At 33.3% G+C, this 21,701-nt stretch overlaps 1 protein-coding gene across 3 annotated transcripts in view; it reads right to left on the reverse strand.

Annotated features, from left to right (window-relative positions):
* Nucleotides 1–21,701, reverse strand: part of NAALADL2 (N-acetylated alpha-linked acidic dipeptidase like 2) — a 1,254,620-nt gene that overhangs the window by 213,936 nt on the left and 1,018,983 nt on the right. For all 3 annotated transcript variants that reach the window (XM_076003772.1, XM_076003759.1, XM_076003769.1), the window contains one exon: nucleotides 15,545–15,691. In XM_076003772.1, coding sequence (XP_075859887.1) covers nucleotides 15,545–15,691 — 147 coding nt within the window. The remainder of the gene's footprint in view (nucleotides 1–15,544; nucleotides 15,692–21,701) is intronic.

Genomic DNA, 21,701 nt, shown 5'->3' on the forward strand with positions numbered 1-21,701 from the left:
TACCTCATTCTGGGTAGAATTAGGCATTTTCTTGCAATATTGATTTCTGAGACTTAATAGGTACAATGGTTAAATTTCAACTTTTATGTTCATAGTAAAGTTTTTCCTTCACAAATTAATAGAGTGGAAGTACCAAACAAGCAGAGAAATAACTGAATTATTAATAAGTAAACATTCACTCTATTGAAAGTTTGGGTATGTTATATACTCTTTTCTTTCATAGAGATGGGAAACTTGCTTTGAAAAGTGCTAATAAGAGTTGAAAGTTACCTTCAAGAAGTTATGCATATTTCAGAAGAAATAAAAGTCATTATGCATTCACTTTAAAGAGGATACAATCTCAAACTGTCAAAACCCTAAACTCTTCTACATATATTACATATAAATGCCATCTTTAAAAAACCTCTTTCCAATTTTTTCTTCTAAATTAGCTTAGTGGGCCATGGTATTACAGTATCTTGGTCTGGCCTGTGAATAATGTGACAGGTAATTTTTCTACTTCTTCTTGCCTGTAGTTAAGTTTGACTGAAGATATGGAAAACAACTTTTATGACTTAGGTGGTAAAAATAAATGTTCTGTAAGCCATACAGAGCTAGGTTCTGGACAGCTAGCATAAAATATTGCATACTGAATTTATATCTGCCAATAAATAATTTAAAAAACTAGGGAGATTTTATACTAATGTACACTAAAATATTTTCTCAAAACAAATTGATAATGTTAGTAATAATCTCAACATACCTGTCATGTTACTGGAGAGCAGACTTCTCAACACTGGAAAAAAGTACTCTATGTGGATGTGGATATGCTCAAAAGATGAATAGCAAATAAATAACATTCAAAAGTAGGGAACACTAATTTTAAGGATTAAATTCTTCATGTAGTAAAGAGAATGGCAACATTCAAGGAAGGTCATAGTAATAATAGTCTATTCCTATCTCTGCAACTGTGAGAGCCTATGGCTTCAAATAACATAAAAATTCTCTCTAAAATAGTATAATTTAGCTTCGTTTAGTTTATAATGATTATGATTAAATCTAAACTATTATAAGCAAACCACCATCTGGAACCATAGCAAATCAAGATTCTATTTTCTATGATGACCAATCATGGGAAGCTTATACAGACTTCTACTTTGCAATATTGTATAGTAATGTGATTAGATAATCATGCAGACCAATGAACCCAGCTAACTGGAACATAAACAAATGTACAGCATGTCACTTGGAAATACTTCAGTATTTTCTCAGAGCCTCCTAACCCAAACTGCTAGAGTTATTAAAAAAAAAAAAATGCACAATTGAAATTTGGCATCAACTGTTCTGAATCTATATGAAAAGATATTAAAAGGAGGTATGGAAGGACCAGAAAAGTTAGACACTTTTATGTGTAGTTTGCAGGATCATATGAACACGTTCAGGAACAGAAGGGATAGTCAAGTCAGAACCTACAAACCAATTGCATAAAAACAATCCTCTGTAATCCACATGAAGATGATATCTCACTGTTTGTTATGGGTTCAACTGTATCTCCTCGAAAGATGTTGAAGGCCTAACCCCTAAAATTTGTGAATGTGACTTTCTTGGGAAATAGAGTCCTTAAAGGTGATCAAGTTAAGATGAGGTTTTGAGAGTGGACCCTTCTCCGATATGAATGTGTACTTTTAAAAATGGAAATTTGAGACAAAGATAGAGACAAAGGAGAACACCATGTGAAGACTGGAATTATGTTCCTCCAAGGAATCCTCAAAATTGCTAGCAAACCACCAAAAGCTAAGAGAGAAATACGGAACAGATTCTCCCAACAGCCCTCAGAAGGAACCAACTCTACCTGCTGACATCTAGATATTGGATTTTTAGTCTCCACAATGTTGAAACGATAAATTTCTGTTAAGTCACCCAGTGTATGGTACTTTGGAAGCTCCAAGAAATTAATACACTGTTTAGTTAGGGATTAATCTATTTCACTGTACTGTTTCCTGGTTCTACACCCTAGGCACAGTGCAAAAGATGGTTAGAAAAAAAAAAAAAAAACATCTAGTCTAATTAGCATGTTTGCTAATTAGGGGAAAAAACACAAATATCTTCAAGACATTACCTGTTAAATGTCGTGAGAATAATAAAGACAATAGTTGTGTAGAAAGGAAAGACAATGTTGTTTATGGTACCATTAATAATTGTTCAGGGAAAACATGCAAAGTTGCTAAGCCAAGAAAATAAAGGAAGGGAGTGACATAGTCAAAGCAGCTTTCCAGGAGATGAGTCTTCAAGCAGTTTATAGGATGAAGTGGTCGGTAAAAGGATGACCTAAGTATAGATGTAAAAAGGCCAAAAATCAGATGTGAGGGAATAATGAATGTCCTGAATGAGGTAATAATTATTGGAGATTAAATATTAGCTATTAAATTGGAAAAATAAATGAACTCAATAGCAAAGTGGCTGGCAAAAATAGGAGTTAGAAGAATTAATTGGGGTGTGAACAACAAAACAGTCTAAAGCAATTTTGAGAATTAGAACTTGATTGGAAGGACTTATGGCTATGTCTTGGATAGGTGGTGTTCTGGCTTCTGAATTAAAAGAATGTTATACACAGACACCTTGGAAAATGAATTCTACCAGTGGTCAATCTGTGGATGATTCTAGCACCTGACCTTGAATATTACTATGAAAAAAATAGCATTTATGGTACTGTCACTTTGATATCCAGAGAGGCACAGTGGTTTTTAGACTTCTAAGATTTGCTCTCTGCTAAAATTACTAACTCCTTGATTTATTATTTGAAAACTACAGCCTTAGATTTTATTTTTCCTTCACATTACCCTTGAGATTTACTTTATGATGAGTATATCTGTGTTGCATGAAGTGTCAAAGAATCTATTGCAATGCTAAACTATTATATATTAAATATATATATTTCTAAGAAAATAAAAATGATTAAAATTTTAAATGAATCACTCAGTTTGATATGGCTCAAATACCCTTACTATCTATAGAAATCACTTGTCACTGAGCCTTGTCTTTCTTTTATTGCCATTTATTTGTTTATGTTCATGCTTGGATACTCTAAAAGGATTATAAAGCCTTTGAGCACCGTGGATTATATCATAGTTTTATCTGTTCTTAATGCACAGCATAGTGTTCTGTGCATAGTTTGTGTTTAATTAAACTTAATTAATGATGATGATTAACATTTTTGAGGAAGAGAAATTTTAAATTCTTTTCCTATTACCAAACCATATTTGCTCCTTTCCATTTTTTCCCCTCTCTGAAATATTTTTCACAAATATAAAATAGTCTAACAAGTGTTTTTAGGAAAATTCTAAGCCGATGAGTCTGATATCTTTTTCATCATCAGAGTTAAATTTTCTGTTTAAAATAAGTTTAATTCGTCATTTTTAGAAAAAAATGCTTTGTTATATATGAAAAAATGGTTAGAATCCAACAATAAAAAAGATAAAATAGAGATATCATGAATAGCATTTAGATACAGAAATCTATCCCTTCCACATACACACTAACCCCATCCAGCCACCTACACAAGTTGAAGTATCATTTTTTCCTATGGCACCTCCTAAAAAATATCAGGCAATGATAGAATGCAGTGTGATATAAGTCTATTTTTCTGTTGCCTTACAGGTTAATCATAGTGTAGTAACAGCAAAAGCTATTTTGAAGGGGTGGCATGCCCACTAGACAGAAGCATTAATCATGTCCTGGCCTCTTAACAACCCGCACCCCGCTTCATCCCCAAGCACACTTACATGCCTTTGTTCAGCACTAAAAGCAAATACCGATAATTTTAAACTTATGTCCTTGGAATCATTAAACCCTGATTTATGTATTCTTTTAACTCTAATTCTTTTCATCACCCCCTCTCTCCCACCCTCTTAGGAACTGCTATGACCTTGTTGAAGGAGTTCTGTATACTATGTCCTTGCAGTGGTTTGAAACAATATAGTGGGACTTTCATAAGCCAATCTGACACCTGTCAACTGTTCATCACTTATTTGCTATTTTCCACCTTCAGTACTTCAAATACTTTAAAGCCTCTTGAAGTTCAGCCTTCAAAATGTTAAGTATGTTGATTTGCAGAAAGATTCATGCCTTGGTAGACTTGAACATAAATTCCTTTATGAATGTCATCCTGGCACTAACTACTAAATTATTTACAAGTTCATAATGTTTATTGTGAGTCCTCAAGTTAATATCTATGGCAAATTAAAAAATAAAAACATAAAAAAATCTATGCCATATTATTTCTATTTTTTATCTATAAAAATATTTAAATATCTTGATCTGTGCCAACATATTCATTTCCAAATACAGACTCTATATAAAATATCCTTTACAAAATATTTCAACAAGTTAGTAAATTAAATTTAAGTTAATATATGAGAAAATCAATTGAAACAACAGATTGATAAAGATTCTTTTTTAAACGCATACTGCTGGCACAGGTGACTATAAAGAGCACTCTAATGCTTTGCCATAAAGTCTTTTAAGTGTACCACCATTTAGAAAGGTCTTTTGTTAACATGTCAAGGGGCTTAAAATATTTATACTTTGACCCAAACTTTACATCTAGACATTTGTCCCAGAAGAACTAGAAAGAGGAACAATTATCAACTCTGAAAATATTCAACAAAAGATTATTGATAACAAAACCATGTAAGCAAACAATATCTAACAGCAGTTGAATAGTTATATCAATTATGATACAAGTATAAACAAGTATGTTTTAAAATAATATGAAAAGTTATATTAATATTATTTTAAATAATAGGAATAACATATATACAACATGACCAAAATTTGATTAAGAATAAAAAGAGAGAAAAAGACAAGAAAAGGAAAGAAAGAAAGACATTAAGATTTGTGAGCATATAGTAGCTATGATCAAAATATTAATAATAAATTGTATCCATACATTGATTCATCCATTCATTTAACAAATATAAAATTACCAATACCTATGATCCAAGCAAAGATTAGCAATATTTAGTTTTCTAGTATAATATTTTATTTATATTATGCTACATAGCAGAGGTCTTTTTGCAAGACATAAGCTAAAATACTGTGGCTACCAATAGAATATAAGAAACCTAAATAAATTCTGACTGTTTTTTTATTATTATTTAAGGATATTATGAGGGTACAAATATTTTGGTTACATTTTATGTCTTTGCCTCACCCAAGCGAGGATTAGAGGCATGCCCTTCTCCTCTACAATGCTCATCGCATCCATTGGTTGTGATTTTACGACACCCAACCCCCTAATCCCTGGAGAATATTACTACCCTGTGAACACCATAGTGTTGATCAGTAAGTGCCAATTTGATGGCGAGTACATGTGGAGCCTATTCTTCTGATCTTGTGATTGTGATACCTCACTTTGAATAATGGGCTGAAACTCTATCCAGGAAAATATAAGAGGTCCTAGATTACTGTCGTTTCTTATTATTGAGTAGTATACCATTGTATACATATACCAAATTTTAATAATCCACTCATGAATTGATGGGCACTTAGGTTGGTTCCACATCCTTGCAATTGTGAATTGTGCTGGCATAAACATCTGGGTGCAGATGTCTTTATTATAGAATGTCTATGGCTCTTTGGGGTAGATACCTAATAGTGCTATTGCTGGACCGAATGGTATTTCTATTTTTAGCTCTTTGAGGTATCTCCAAATTCTTTTCCACAGAGGTTGCACTAATTTGCAGTCCCACCAGCAGTGTAAGAGTGTTCCTGTCTCTCCACATCCTTGCCAGCATTTGTTGTTTTGGTATTTTTTGATAGAGGCCAATCTCACTGGGGTTAAGTGATATCTCATTGTGGTTTTCATTTGCTTTTCTCTAATGACTAGAGATGTTGTGCATTTTTTTTTATATGATAGCCAGTGGGTTGCATTCCTAACCTGGGCAGTAGGTCTGCTACAGAGAGACAAAGCACCCTAAATTTAACCTTAATGTTTTGCCATAAGCAATGTTCTAATCTAATTTTGTTATTTCTAAGCATAGGTCCCAGCATTATTCATATAAAATTTATTTTTAAGAAATTTTAAGCACTCTCTCTCTATATATATATATATAGATATAGATATAGATATGACTCATAAACTAGAAATTATCTGTAAGCATGCAGTATGTAATGCAGTATGTATAAAATTTCTAATGCTCTGATAAGAATTATCAATGAATAAAAGTAAAGCAAAGAAATACTGATTTAAAGAAGAACTAAAAATGACTTTGTACATAAAGGTGCAGTTTATTTTTTCCTACTTCTCAGTACTACATAAACACTACACTACTTAAACTTAAAATGTTCTCTACCAATGAGAGAAAATTGCATAAGAATACTTTCAAGGCTAAGGCTATTGACAAGAGAGTGTAAAAATCAAAACACTGACAAATACTTTGTTCACTTTCAACAGAATTATCTCTATTCATTTAAAATCACAGGGACAAAAGCCTCAAGAAAGGAGACTGAAGACAACTGTGACCCTCTTGAGACTAATATAAAAGCAGAACTTTCAAGAGGAAGCAAGATCGATCTTTATAAACCAAGTGGCCTTGGCTTCAGTCTGTTTTTAATTTTTTAACATTTATGAGACTTCAAGGCCACTGTTGTGTCTGTCATTGTTTTATACAGAAACATTTGCTTACTAAAAAACAAGATAAGATTCTGTATATGTAAGCTGTGAAACAGACATAGAAGACCTGCAATTCCAAATACAAAGAAAATAAGATGGAAACGTTGTGGAGATTAGGGAGTGGACAAGGAAATTCATTTATGGCCATAGTCATCATCCACAGCTGTTTGAGCTCCAAATATGCCACTTCCTTCTGGAGTTTATTGTTAGAGCATGTCAGTACCAAAACTGTTCTAAACATTTTAATTACACATTTTTAAAACTCATCTAAATTAGTTCCCAGAATGTTTTAGACCTAAAAATATTATACTCAAATATCATTGAAATTAGAAGAAATTAACTTGGCCATCTCCTCATCTTGGAAATAAAATTAGGAGACAAGTGATGGGATAAATGCAACATATTAAACCTACCAGCTATCACTCTATATGGACAATTACCATGGAAAGAAAGATAAGTAAAATCATCACCATATCTCTATTTTTTAAACTTAGGAAACTAAATCCTCATATTTAGAGTAGTTTGATTTTATCATATTTTTCCTATAATGCTTTCAATTCATTCGCTTATATTTGTTGGAAACGTAAACTTTGAGAAGCTTAGAATCTAATCGGAGACTCTGTAAAACAATATATAAATTACTATAAGTGTTTCTCATTATATACAAATAATGAAATCACCTAATAACATACTTTCCAGAACATATTCACATTGTCAAGAGACATATAACTGTACTTCATTTTACCTAGAAAACTTTGAGAAATAGCATAAAAGTAGAGAAAAGAGCCCAGAAATATGATAATAAAATGCTGGGTTTGAATACTAATTCTACCATTTAATTGATGTGTGACCTTGACCAAGTTTCTTATCACTTTGTGCCTCAGTTTTCTCATCTTTAATGTAGGAATGCCTGGCAAAAATGTGGTGAGAAAAATGTGATAATTTTCCTTGATACTACCCTGTCTGTATCACTTCACTCTATATTAGAAGCCCTCGTAGCCAATATGATTTGTTCCACTGGTTAATGGGTTAATTAATTAGAAACTAGTTTAAATAAATAAGATTAAAAAAAGCAAATCAAGCACATATAAATACTACATTTTAATTAAAAACTGGTGAGTGCATATTTATTGGCCAATATTTTGATAGAAACTCAAGGCCTTTTCTCTGAACATTAGCCTATTGAATAAAATTCTCTTTCTTCCTTGTCCTATATATTATCTATATTTCAAGTTTCTTTTTATTTAAAGTGGAACTTTTATAGATACTTTTGAAGTAAACTGACTGCAGAATGCATCTAGATTACTTTAAATTACCCCCAATCTTTTAGTTACCTGGTTCTCTGAATATCAATATTTTGTTAGCAGCTCACCTTTTAGAGTGTTATCAATATAGGTTTCTAAGAGGTAATTTCTTTATACTTATGATTCACTAGTTTATATAACAATTAAATTACTTAATCATGAATAACAAATGCAGAGTGCAGATACAGACAGTCCTCAAATTACAATGGTTTGACTCATGATTTTGGACTTTATGAGGGTGCAAAAATGATAAGCATTCAGTAGAAATTGTACTTTGAATTTTGAATCTTGATTTTTTTTCCCCAGGCTAGGGATATGCATCTTGCAATGCTGAGCAAAATCTAACACAAAACCTATTTTAAAATAAAATCTTAAATATGTTATTTATTGAATATTGAACTGAAGTGTTCTGAGCATGTTTAAGGTAGGCTAGGCTAAGCTATGATGTTTAGTTGGTTAGGTGTGTTAAATACATTTTTGACACAATACTTTTAACTTATGATGGGTTTATCAGTATGTAACATCATCTTAACCTGAGGAGCATATAGATAGATCTGGAATATAGCTGACCCAGGAAAGCATATTATAAAACCTAAGAGAACACAAATATGCAAAAGTCAGAAAGGATCTTACTATGATGTGCTTCAGGGATTCTTGACCATTAGTCATTACATTTTAATAGAAGGAAAACTATCAGTTAATCCTGCAAGTTGGTTAAGTGAAAGTCAGCTATGAGAACTTCTATTGTATTTACTCTAGTTTATTGCTTGTATGAGTCTGAATCTAGACCATGATTGCTTTGAGGGAAAGGGGGGATGTTTTATTCATCTTTGTATTTCTAACATAGTGCCTGGATCACAGAAAGTGCTTAATAACTGCTGGCTAAATAAATGAATAAATTTGAAATAAAAAATACCTAAATAAATCACATTGGATTTGCCCTATATTTTTAACTTGAAATGGTCTATCATTAAATCTACCTCCAACTATTATTATTGAAATTATCAAAATCTTCATTTAAAACTGTTTCCCTCATAACAGAGATGATCACAAGATAATCCCTGAAGATAACATTAAAGTTAAAATACAGTGGATATGCTATATATTTTGATCTAATTATGATAGTCATTTAGAATAAATATCCTTATTTAGAATTCTGAGCAAGGACAACTGGTAGGGGAAATCTGTCTTCCTTACAACCACTTCAAAATATTGTGCAATTTGAAGTACGATCTTTTGAACAATCCATTTGAGTCTCAATAGTATCTCCATTCTTCCTCCTCCCCGCCAAAATCTGTCTGTCTCATATTTCAATTTCTTATGTTTACTCCTCAGGTTCTTAGAAGCATATAGTAACTATAATAGTGCTCCCTCTGTGACAGGCCTTTTATATACTGTACAATCAAGGTTTTCAAGTCTGCTCTGTAAGTGTTGATTTGTTGATTGGGGTTTAACCTTCTCTTCCAAAGGAATGCCACTAAGAAACAGAAATCTTTGTAGAACCACAGTTTATGAGAGTATTATATTATCTGCTTCATGCTGTATGTCAGATGAATGGGACGGCTATACCCAAAGATGACTGGAAAAGACACACACAGGTTTATATAGAGTCACAGCTCAAATTCTTGAGTAAGAAGCAAAGTTGAATATACCAGACATTACAAAAAAAGGAAGTACACTAGTTTAACCAAGGTCATTTCCCCAAATAAGCATTTCTTTAAGTGTGTTCCAGAGATCTTAAAGGATCCCCAAAAATCAAAACTATTTTCATAATATTAGTGACATTATATGCCTTTTTCACTTTACATTCACAAGTGTACAGGCTACAAAAAGTTCATTAATATGAATTCAGATTCCACATTGAAACTAGCCTTTAGGAAACTGACATTTGTCAAGTTTCAGGATAGTACCAAAGAAAAATGTCTGTTATATGAAAAGAATATTAGACCAGATTTTCTTCATATATTTCCACCAAACAACATATTACAAAAGATTAAATGTAGAAATAGATAAGAAAGTGCAGCTGTCGCATATTAAACCATATTAAAGAGATTTGCAAAAGTGTAAAACAATGCCAGTCTTCTCATTTATATCTTTGTGTCTAGGGAAATACAATTATTTTTCATAAAAATAAGACATTACTTTGCATTATATTTAATTTAATTATTATTTATAAGTAATGTAATAATTTAGCAATAATTTAATTATCATTGAGGTTTTAAATGGATTAATAAATATACTTTTTCTCACCTTTAGTTTTCAGTATGGTAAATATTTGTAAATATTGCCCACACTAACAAAATCTCTTTTTAGGGAACCTTTGGAACTTTTTGAGGGTAAATGGATTTTTAGACCAAAATATTTGAGAACTCCTGCCCTAAATGAAGCAAGTCTGATCTGAAAATAATGATACTATATATTTTGATACCATATTGTAAGAACTTTATCTAAAATAAGTTACAAAGAAAGGGAATAAGCTAGAGACCATACTAATAAATCCTTTTCCATCGTGTTTCCAACTGTCACGTTTTGAAGTAGAAAAGTGACTTTTCCTATTTTTAGTGACTACCTACATTTTATAGCTATCAGTATGAAACAGATTCTATCAGACACCACAAAACATCAGTAAACTTGTACATAGTTAAATGTAACAATTTTGTTTCCTTAAGTCAAGAAATTTTAATTGACTTTTGAACTATTACTATGTTAAAATAATAATGACAGTGACTAAGTTCCAAACATAAAATGTAATGAGAGAATAATCTCTAATTTAAGTAACAAATTCTTCTGCCACATGAAATAAAACATGAAGATTCAACATGTAAATTATGTTATTTTTGCTCCCAAATGTGGATATGTGTATTATAGTACTTTATCTGTATTATATCTGCACAAATGAATTATTTTTATCCTATAGAATTACCTCAATGTTAAGGTTTATATATATGCATACACACACACACAAGTGCTGCTGTATATCAGTTTAAGAATCAGAATTTGCATCAAACTTATATAGCTTTAAAAGAATGAATAAGAGTTTCAAAATACCTATGCTGCTTGGCTTTTTGTCTCTGGGTTATTAAATGATATTGAAACAATTATGCCATGACTCCTGCTATATAAAAGCTATAATACCCTTTTATCTCATTATTATTTAAATGTTAAATGCTCCATTATAGAGGTAAATTGGGTTTAAAATAGAATGTTTCAAGCAGGAGAGCAAAAAATATAAGGTTAAACAGAGAGAAGAACCCCAGCTTCAATTTGTGGTGTAAAGCTTGCTAGGGCATGGATTGATCTTTTGATATACTAAGAAGGCAGACCCTCTGACATGCCCTACTGAGAATAAATATACTGATCTGGAACAAAAATGTGAAACAGATGTTAAGTGACAGAAGAAATGTGCATTGGACCACCAGCCTGCCATAAATATTGCACTCTTAATCAGAAAGCGTGTCTTTTCATTTCCTCTTCAGTAATCTTTGCATTGTACTTAATCTGTGCAGAATGCTTCTCCTAACAGGTGCAACAGTGTTTATAAATTTAAAACCTTATTTAAATGAAGCTTACAACTAGAAATGTTTCAATTAACAGGGCAATATTTTATGAGAGGGAATCATTCTAACATCTGGCAAATCCATCGATTGCTTTGCATTTGTAAAATTTAATTATTGGAAATTTAGAGCATAAATGCCAAGCAAACTGAAGATGAAAGGTCCTTTAAGCAATTTTATCCAATATTTTTGTGTCCAGAGAAATTATAGAAAAAAGTCACTGGTAGGAATGTGAATACCTTGAAATATTGAGCATAGATATTATGAAATGTCATGTTTCATTAAAATAAAAGAACTAATAATGTCCCACGTGTCCATAAAACGTGGCTTCTATGGCACTAGTTTATTTTTTGACAGTTCAATTTTTCCCTTTTATCATGATGCAGTTGTTGAAAGTGAATATAATAGATCCATAATCAATCTTATTGGATAAGAAAGAAATATTGACTAATTCTAACATTTGCATTATAATTACCCAAGTAATTTTATTGTTTTTTTTTTTTGTTTGTTTGTTTGTTTTTTTTTTTTGAGACAGAGTCTCGCTTTGTTGCCTAGGCTAGAGTGAGTGCCCTGGCGTCAGCCTAGCTCACAGCAACCTCAATCTCCTGGGCTCAAGCGATCCTTCTGTCTCAGCCTCCCAAGTAGCTGGGACTACAGGCATGCGCCACCATGCCCGGCTAATTTTTTCTATATATATTAGTTGGCCAATTAGTTTCTTTCTATTTATATAGTAGAGACGGGGTCTTGCTCTTGCTCAGGCTGGTTTCGAACTCCCAACCTCGAGCAATCCACCCGCCTCGGCCTCCCAGAGAGCTAGGATTACAGGCGTGAGCCACCGCGCCCGGCCTACCCAAGTAATTTTAAATAGATAACTTCTTCAAAAGCATGAATATAATCATAAAATTAGCTCACTTAGAAAACAAATGGAAGCAACTATAAAATTATTTATCTCTTTTACTCAAAAGGAATGCAGAGATAATGAGCTCAGTTACTACAGGGATCAGGCAGGCATTATAAGTGACACAGTCCAGTGAAACACGTGGTCCTTTAGGTTGATCATTAATTTCCCAATTTTTGATATAACAGGTGTTGAAGAAAATATTCTTATCTGCACTCATGGACAAATAACAGGGCGGATTCTGATAAAAAAAAACAACAAACAAACAAAAACCATGGCAATTTGGTGAGCAATCTCCACTTAGCTGTTTGTTTTCATGGAGAAAAAGAACCCAATGTTTCCAGAAATTCAATTTTTCAATAATGTACAGAGCACACAATATATGTTGGTAGACTGGCTCTTGCCCCTGGGTTTCCAATTTGCAATCTTTAGTGTAATAGCTGAAAACATGGGTTTACTGTCAAACAGATTTGAGGTCAACTTTTGTCTTGGCCATTTATTATCTTTCTAACCTTGGATAAGCTACTTGACTTTAAATTCTATTTCATTCTCAGCATAAAAGGGGTTAATAATGAAAGCTAACTCACAGAGATGTTCTAAGCATTAAATGAGAAGGTATAAAACACTTAGCATAGTAAGTACTCAGTATGTAGCAGGTATTATTTTTTGCTTTATTTTGCTTTTAATTAGATACAAATAAGGAAACAGAGGCCCAGAAACTGATGTAATTTCACCATTAACAACATGCATGAATTTAAAAACTCAGGCCTCCTGATTCCTGATTCATGAAGCTATTTCCCTAATATAATATATAATATATAAAAATTTTATTTTCAAATCTAATTGCTATTCTGTAAAAAGCTCTAATTTCCTTATGTACTTTAATAACTGACATAGGATAAATATTTTTTACATCATGGATAAAGCCTTTTTCAATATTTACAAGTCTTTTTAATAGCTGTATACAAGCATTTATAGGTTAACCCAGAAAGCAAAGGTTAATATCTGTTCCTTAGAGAGTTCACACAAAATTATCTCATCACAAGCATTCATATTTTGTAAGGGACAAATCTATTTTTAAAAATTCTCCCACTAGAGCAATATAAACAAAGTCATTTGTTATAAAGCATAGGGGACATTCTTTTAATTACTTTTTTGAAGACAAATATAATAGAAAATGACTCTGATGAGAGGAGTGAGATATTCTAGGTATAACTTGAAAAACTTATCCTTTACACTAAGGCATTTCTATTAGATAGATTTAGCCTTGGGGATTTCCCAGTAACAGCAATACCTTCTTAGAACTTCACTGGGTCCTGTTTCCAAAGTTTCTCCCTATTGACTCTTCATATTCTCTAGCTGCTCCTCATCAAATTCCACCTCTTCAGCCTGAAAAGGTCATTTTCCTCAACAATTGACAAACTCCTCCTTTCCCCTAATGTACTCTTTTCTAAAAGGTTGAGAGATTCTCTCACTACTATGTTGAACTCACAACCAGACAATCATAATTATGACGACAGTGTTAGGTAGATAGTGAGGGATTCCAGGTCTTCAAGGGAGGAAAGTGTAAGCTGCTGCGGTTCACCCCCACAAATGGGCTTTCAGAGAGGCTCATGGGAGATCCTCATGTGTGGTTAAGACTCAGGTCATATAACTCCCAACTGTCCAATCAAAGTGGTTCCATGGTGACATCTGAACCACAAGGAGTTCCCTATCTGGACACCATAAAACAAGACTCAGACCATAAGACCATAACCAAGTCTTTTTTTGTTCTGTGTTTTGCTATGACAGTGGGTCCGATGGTCATCTGTGGCATATGTATCTTACTCAGTAAACCCATATCTTGCTCTTGCTCCATAATCCTATCTTTCTCTCCTCAATAAACCTCATCTTCGTGCTTACCTTTCTTTGGTATGTCTGGTCATTCTTCAGCCTTGAGCACACAAAGACCAACACTTCAGACTGCCAAACCTGACAACAGCTACAGTTGAGGGGGGAGCCACCTTGTATGCCCAAGTTAGACAAACCTTTTACATAGTCTCATTTAATCTTCATCATAGTTCTATAGATTCCATAAGTATACCAAGGTTTCTCATTTGTAAAATAATTCTGAAAGATGTTAAATAGTTTGTCTAGTAAAGGTCAGAGTCAAGAATTTAGTCCCATTCCCAAGGCTATGCTATTCTGCCTCTCTAAATTCTTGGTTTAAAACTCAATCAAGATGAATTAGAGAAATGTTGAATAAAAGTTATAATATCTTATGAGTGCTACACAGAAACATTACTAAAATATTACTAAATGCTATTAAAATTTAAGATATCACATATCTGAAGTTGATCCTATGCAAATATTATTTATTAATAAACACTCCTATTTGAGGATATCTACATTTGAAGAGCAAAGCAGGTTTTACTCTGTTTTCCAGGCATTATTTTGTTAATGCAACAATTACCTCAAGCAGTCCAATCCAGAGCCTTTCAAATAGCTCCAAATAACGCATGAACAATTTGTAAAAGAAGGTAATATATTCCAACCGGTTTAGATGTATAGACACACAGTTTCCTGTGACATAATTCTGAGAAAGATTAAAAGGATTGAAGTCAACAGATAGATGAACACAGACTTAATTAAGGTGAATCATGCCTTTGTGATATTCTTTGGGAAAAAGGCTTTTATCTTCACAAAAAAGTAGTATCTTTTTCTTTAGGCAGGCAAACTATTGACAAACTTTGGGTAACTAATCTACAGACTCACATTAACACATAGAACGTGAAATGCATTTTCCTTTGGGCAAGGCAGGGAGAATCTATTGCACATGTCAACTGTTTCTGTGAATACTGAAGATTACAATTATGTTTTGATGTTAATCCAACTACTGCAAACTTCTTGTTGCAATGCACACTGTGAAAATGTGAGTGACAGTATAAATCTTTTTAAATTGAATTCAACACTATTGAAAAGAGCTGATGTTTTCAAATACTATTACAAAGCCTCTGAACAACAGGAATAACTCTCTAAATGAAGCCGCTTTCTATAGTAACCTATTTGATATGAAAGACGAATAGCCAGCATAGAATCAAATTCTGCACGTCTGCTATATTATGTGTGTGTGTGTTGCATTTTTAGGAACAATCACCTCTAATGCCTTGATGTCCTCATAAGCAAACTGCACGATGGGAACTCCAAGATGGTTGATGAAATAATCAGCATCACCTTGTATCTGTACAGAACTGACATTGGTGTCTGGGCACTGAGCTCTTCTGGTACAGTTGAAATTATTTTTCTGAAAAACATAATTTAAATTGTTAACACTATGCTTCTCGGGTCATGCCTAAATCAGTGCTACTCAAAATGTGATCTAGAGATCAGCAGCATCAAAGTCATCTAGGGGCTTGTTCAAAATGCAAATGCTTAGGCTCCACCCTAACCTCCCTATGGGGACATATGGGGGCGGAGCCCAGGAATTTGTGTTGTAAGGCTCCTCTTCGATTCTGATGCTTGCTGAAGTATGAATAGCACTAACCAGAATCAAGCTTTGCCTTTTGTTGTTGCTTCAGAAGTATTTTTGTCATAGATTTATTTTGAACTCATTACTCATTAATTTGACAATTGGTAAGTCTCTAAAAGGGTTTAATATTTTATTTATTTATTTATTTTTTAGTTTTCCCATCAATTAAAAGGATACCTTGGTAGGATACAATTCTATTCTTCTTAAAATGTTTATCATGCCGGGCATGGTGGCTCACGCCTATAATCCTAGCACTCTGGGAGGCCAAGGCGGGAGGATTGCTCAAGGTCAGGAGTTCAAAACCAGCCTGAGCAAGACTGAGACCCCCCATCTCTACTAAAAAGAGAAAGAAATTAATTGGCCAACTAAAAATATATAGAAAAATTAGCCGGGCATGGTGGCGCATGCCTGTAGTGCCAGCTATTTGGAAGGCTGAGGCAGGAGAATCACCTGAGCTCAGGAGTTTGAGGTTGCTGTGAGCTAAGCTGACACCAAGGTACTCTAGCCCGAGAAACAGAGTGAGATTTTGTCTCTAAATAAATAAATAAAATGTTTATTAAAAAAAAGCTAATTAAGGATTTCTTTCCATTTCTCCTTAAAAGCGTATTCCCAGGTACCTTATAAGTACATGCCAACTACTACAGTGGGCCATGTAGAACCACATGGCTAAGTGCAACCTCTAGGGAAATACAAGATAATAGACTACTATTTCCTAAACTAAGAGTTGTCTAGCAGGAAAAATAAATGACAGTAGCTTTATAAAAATCAAATAAACTGAAACAATTAAAAACAAGCAAACTAAAAATTTTTGTAATTAATATTGATTAAAAATGTCTTCTTTAATAAATCTTCCCAAAATCTAGAATCCTTCTGAGATGCAGTTGCCTTAACTTTGAAACATGGAAGAATACCAACCTCCTGGGCAGTTATAAGGGAAGCAAGACAATGAGCATAAAAACATCACATCTAATGTCAGGCACAAAGCTTAATACATGTTTGCCATTGAATCAAGACATAGACTTATCAACCTGTCATGCTTTCTGGCATGACATAATTTCAAAAATACTTTTAAATATAACCTATCAAAAGACTTGAAAATATGTATCTTAATATTGAGAAAATAAGTTATTCCAACTTTTTTCAACTACAGTGCTAGATTATTCAAACATATAATAATGTTTCAATATCTATCCAATTTTCCTTGAGGTCCTAATGGAAAGATCTTTGCAACAAAGTTAAAAATCAATTAAAATAGAAAGCCAGTATGAGTGTTTACAAACAAAGCAGGGTTTCAGTTTAATGTTATTTACTAACTATCTTGGGTGATTAAGCACTTTGAAAATAGAAAGAAAAAGAATGTTTTACTATAGAGTCTAATCAGTAGGAACCTAAAGCTTTTTATGGTGACCCTCATTAATTTGCTGCTTTTCAAAGCCTAGTTGTCTGAAAAGGGAGGTAAATCTTTTTCATTCCCTAATACATTCTTAGGGCTTAAGACTGTGTTTTATGTCAGCTTGGGACAATTTAGGGAGAGTCTTGAATATTCCCAAAGAAGAACTACTCTTAATACTAGATAATAATAAACAAAGAAACTATATTAGGTTAAAAATCCAAAGGTATTTTTGAGAGATCCCCAAAACTGGCACCTCTGAAGGTAATTATTTAGCTAATATAGGTTTTTTGTTGTTTGTTTGTTTTTCTAGTTGAATTTGAATGCTTTGGGCAGGCAGACATTCACTAAAATATAATCACTTAGAGTCTCACACCCAGCCTGTTCCATTCATTCAATTTCATTAAATAGTGCCAGAGGCATTTGAATTTTGAAACCTAGGTTGTTGCATTATTTTAGGCCATTAATGAGGATTTGGTAGGATCTGGTTTTCACTTTTTTTAGATACCTAGCAAATAAAATTAAAAATCACTTTTTAAGTGATCTATTATCTCTTTGCTAAAGTAACGTCTATGTCTTTTCAAGACAGCATATGCCTCCTACTCAACACCAGTGAAATTATAGGCTTGACTTTAATTTCATTTTGCATATATAACTCTCGATATCCACCCCAACTCTTAGTTATGCTTCTTAGACAGAAATTTTTTTCTCAACAGAATATTGGCATAGATAAAAACTTAATAATTCTATATTCCACAATATAAGCGTGTTAAAGAATTATATTTTTAGATAAATGTACTTAAGTTTCATATTTGATATTTTCATTCAGTCATCATTAGTTACATAAATCATTCAGTTATACAATAGCTGCCCTCTGACAAAAGGCGTTAACTTTTCATATAAACAAGTTCCTAAGATGACACAAATGCCCCCACTCCAATTAATCCTTGCAATCTTATTTATTTATTTATTTATTAGAGATGAGATCTTGCTATGTTGCCCAGCTTGGGCTCAAGTCATCCTCCCACCTCAGCTTCTCGAGTAGCTGGTACTACAGGCACGAACAACCACACCCAGCTATTTGCAATCTTTCTTCTAACAGTTACAGAAAGCATAATTCTGGCTTAGCTTCAGCATTTTATTGGTATAGTACATTCTTTTCAAAGTCCATACCAATTTTTTTCTAGTCTCTCTGTTCTTGCCATGGCTGTTCTCATTACACAGCTTTAATATTTTCAGTGCATTCCATTTCCATGGTTCCTACTTGGTACATCATTGTTTACATGTTTTGTATTTTGCAGGCAAATCAAAAAGGCAATATTGCAGTTTTCAGGATTACATTTCCCCAAAACACTTCTGCATTATTTTCCCTACTCTAGTTTGCTTTGCCTCACCTATTTATTGAATAGTCTATCTTTTCCCTAAAGGCTTGTGTTGCTGCCTCTGACATATATAAATTCCTTTTGTAAACCAACTAAAATGGCAACACAGTGAGCATTATCTAGAAATGTTTTAAAATTATGTTTTGAAAGTTAAGATCTAGTAACTACATCTATGGTGCTAAATATGGACTATTTATGAAGAGGGGATAGAACACAGAAGAGGGTTGAGCGGCCCAACAGATAGCTGGGAGCACTTAACTACTGAGCTTCATGTCAGAGTCAAGCACAAATGGAGGACAAAAGTTTCAAGAAAGTCAATCCAAGATTGGGGCTGTAGGGAACAATTCCCTGAAGAGTTATTCTGGGGCCTGTTCCTCACCCACTGAGCCCAGAGTTTCCCTGGAGGTCTTGCAGAAGATTTATTTTGCCAATCTCCATTCTCTGTCCACCCTTTCTTTTTCTCTCTCTATCTCATTCTCTATTTCCTACTCTCAGTGATTTAACCAGTGATGAGGAGGGGAAGCACATTACCTTTAAGCCTGTGTTCATTTTGTCTTTTTGTGCTTTTGCTCTTAACTAGCTTCAGAGTAAAACTATCACATGAAAAAGAACTCAATTTGCAGATTGGGGAATTTTTTTCTCCTCAAGTTATTTTATCCAAGAATTTCCCTTAAGAAGAGAACATTCCTGGCACAGAAACACTATTCTCTAAATCTTCATTATTCATTACTTTAAAGTAATGGATTTAAGGCCCAATTCACAGGCCTGAAATGATCCTAAATCTATATTCAATCCTAATGTGAATTGTTTTTCCACACAGCACTTCAGTGGATTATAATAGATCCATACCAGGTAATAGACATTGATCTACTCAACCCTCATAAGCATTAATATCTGAGAGACAAATAGGAAGAAATGTTAATTTTCTTCATTTTACTAGAAGTTAAGTATCCTGGGAGTGGAAAGGTTGGTAACAAATTTGTGCAGGTCAATTAACTTTTTAAATTTATTTACAAGGCTGAGTAAATTCATATTAAGAATTTCATCCAAGGAGTTAAAAAGGCTTCGTATTTAATGTTTGATAACAAGTATTTTTATTCCAGTTCATAAAATGAGCAAGTTCAGGCAAAGACCATATTTATATCACTTGTTTAATTTCCCAGCACTGGTCTGTTGAAACCTGAAATGAAATCATCATCTCAATTCTAATTTTGTATGCTCTTTGCGAGCATAGTTTTAAGATGAAAGGCAAAATGTCATAATAAATGATCATATAAGTGAAATATAAAGAAATTCAATCAATATTTGCATTAGTTAAATAGCGACGTCAAGACCCATTGACAAGTTTCTAAAAGTATTTAAAAATCTGTTTAATAATTCAAACATTTTATTTCTTCCACACTCTGCTTTCCCCTGCATACATAAGCATTCGGTCTACACGCATAGGAAATTTAAGTTGATTACTTATTCAGACAGCTAGAAAAGTATAATAGTCAAAATAAAAATACTGTATTCTACATATCATACTAAAATTAAATCACTTTCTTTCCATTTCAATATTATTCTTGTAACTTCAATTATGTAGAAACAGTTTATCTCACTAGTTTTCCTGTTTTTTTTTTTTTTTTCATTATAGTCAGGTTCCAGTTGGGATAATGATGCCTATGATATTAAAAAATGATTTCTCATTATAGGCATTATGATGGTCAATTTTATGTGACATCTTAGCTAGGCCATGTGGTGTCTAGGTATTTTGTCAAATTTTATTCTGGGTGTATCTATGAGGGTGTTTTTAAATGAAATTTTCATTTTAAGTGGTAGACTGAGTAAAACAGATTGTCCTCCCTAGTGCGGGTGGACATCCCACATCCCTCATCCAATTAGTTGAAGGCCTAGATAGAACAAAAGTCTGACCCTCCTACAATAAGGGGGTGGGGGGTGCTTCTCTTGCCTAACTGCTTTGACCTGGAATATTAGTATTTTCCTTTATTTGGACATGAACTGATACATTTGCTATATGTGAGTCTTCAGTCTGATGGCTTTTGGACTGGAACTTATATCGTCAGCTTCCCAGATGCTCAGACCCTTAGACTCAGACTCTCGAGACACTGTTGTGACCCCTCATTCTCCATCTTGCCGACTGCAGATCTTGAGACTTGTCAGCCTCCATAAACACGTGATCCAAACTCTTAAAATAAATCTCTTTATATGCATATTACAATTATATATTTATATATAAAAATATATGTAAAGATATATCTCAGCCAGTCTGGGCTGCTATAACAGAAGGCCATAGACTGGGAGGCTTAAAGAACAAAAACTTATTTCTCATGGCCCTGGAGGCTGGGAAGTTCATCAGGGTGCCATCATAGCAGGTTTTAGTGAGGGCCCTCATCCTGGTTTGCAAATGGCAGTTTTCTCCTTGTATCTTCACATGGTGAAGAGCAGAGGGAGAGGGAAGGAGAAAGGGAAAGGGAGGGAGAGAGAGAGGGAGAGAGATCCTCCATCTATCCTCCTTTTATAAGGAAATTAATCCCATTCACTAAGGCTCCATCCTCATGATCTAATTACTTCCTAAAGACCCCATCTCCAAATATCATCACACTGGGGGTTTAGTCTTCAGCATATGAATTTTGGAGGACACAAACATGTAATCTATAGCAATATATACCTTGTTGATTCTGCTTTTTTGGAGAACCCTGAATAACACAGGCACTCTTAGATGGTAGGTTACTTTTTGTCTAAGAAATTTTCATCACAACGAGTGAAAAATTAAACATTAACTCCTAACTAATGGTAGTGAGGAGAGCTATGGTTTTCCTTGATTAGCTAGAGGTAATTTCACAAAATTTTGTTATAACATTTTCAGTTTTGTTTTGTTTCGTTTATATACATGATCCTGGGCAGTGTGAACATTTAAACAAGTGAGGAATCATAAAGAAATCATTTACATTTTGAAACTGAGAAGAACCTACAAATCCTAAAGCTCAAGTGTCTTTTATGCTATGTGGGA

Source organism: Microcebus murinus, chromosome 1, assembly GCF_040939455.1.
Source record: "Microcebus murinus isolate Inina chromosome 1, M.murinus_Inina_mat1.0, whole genome shotgun sequence".
Lineage (NCBI taxonomy): Eukaryota > Metazoa > Chordata > Mammalia > Primates > Cheirogaleidae > Microcebus > Microcebus murinus.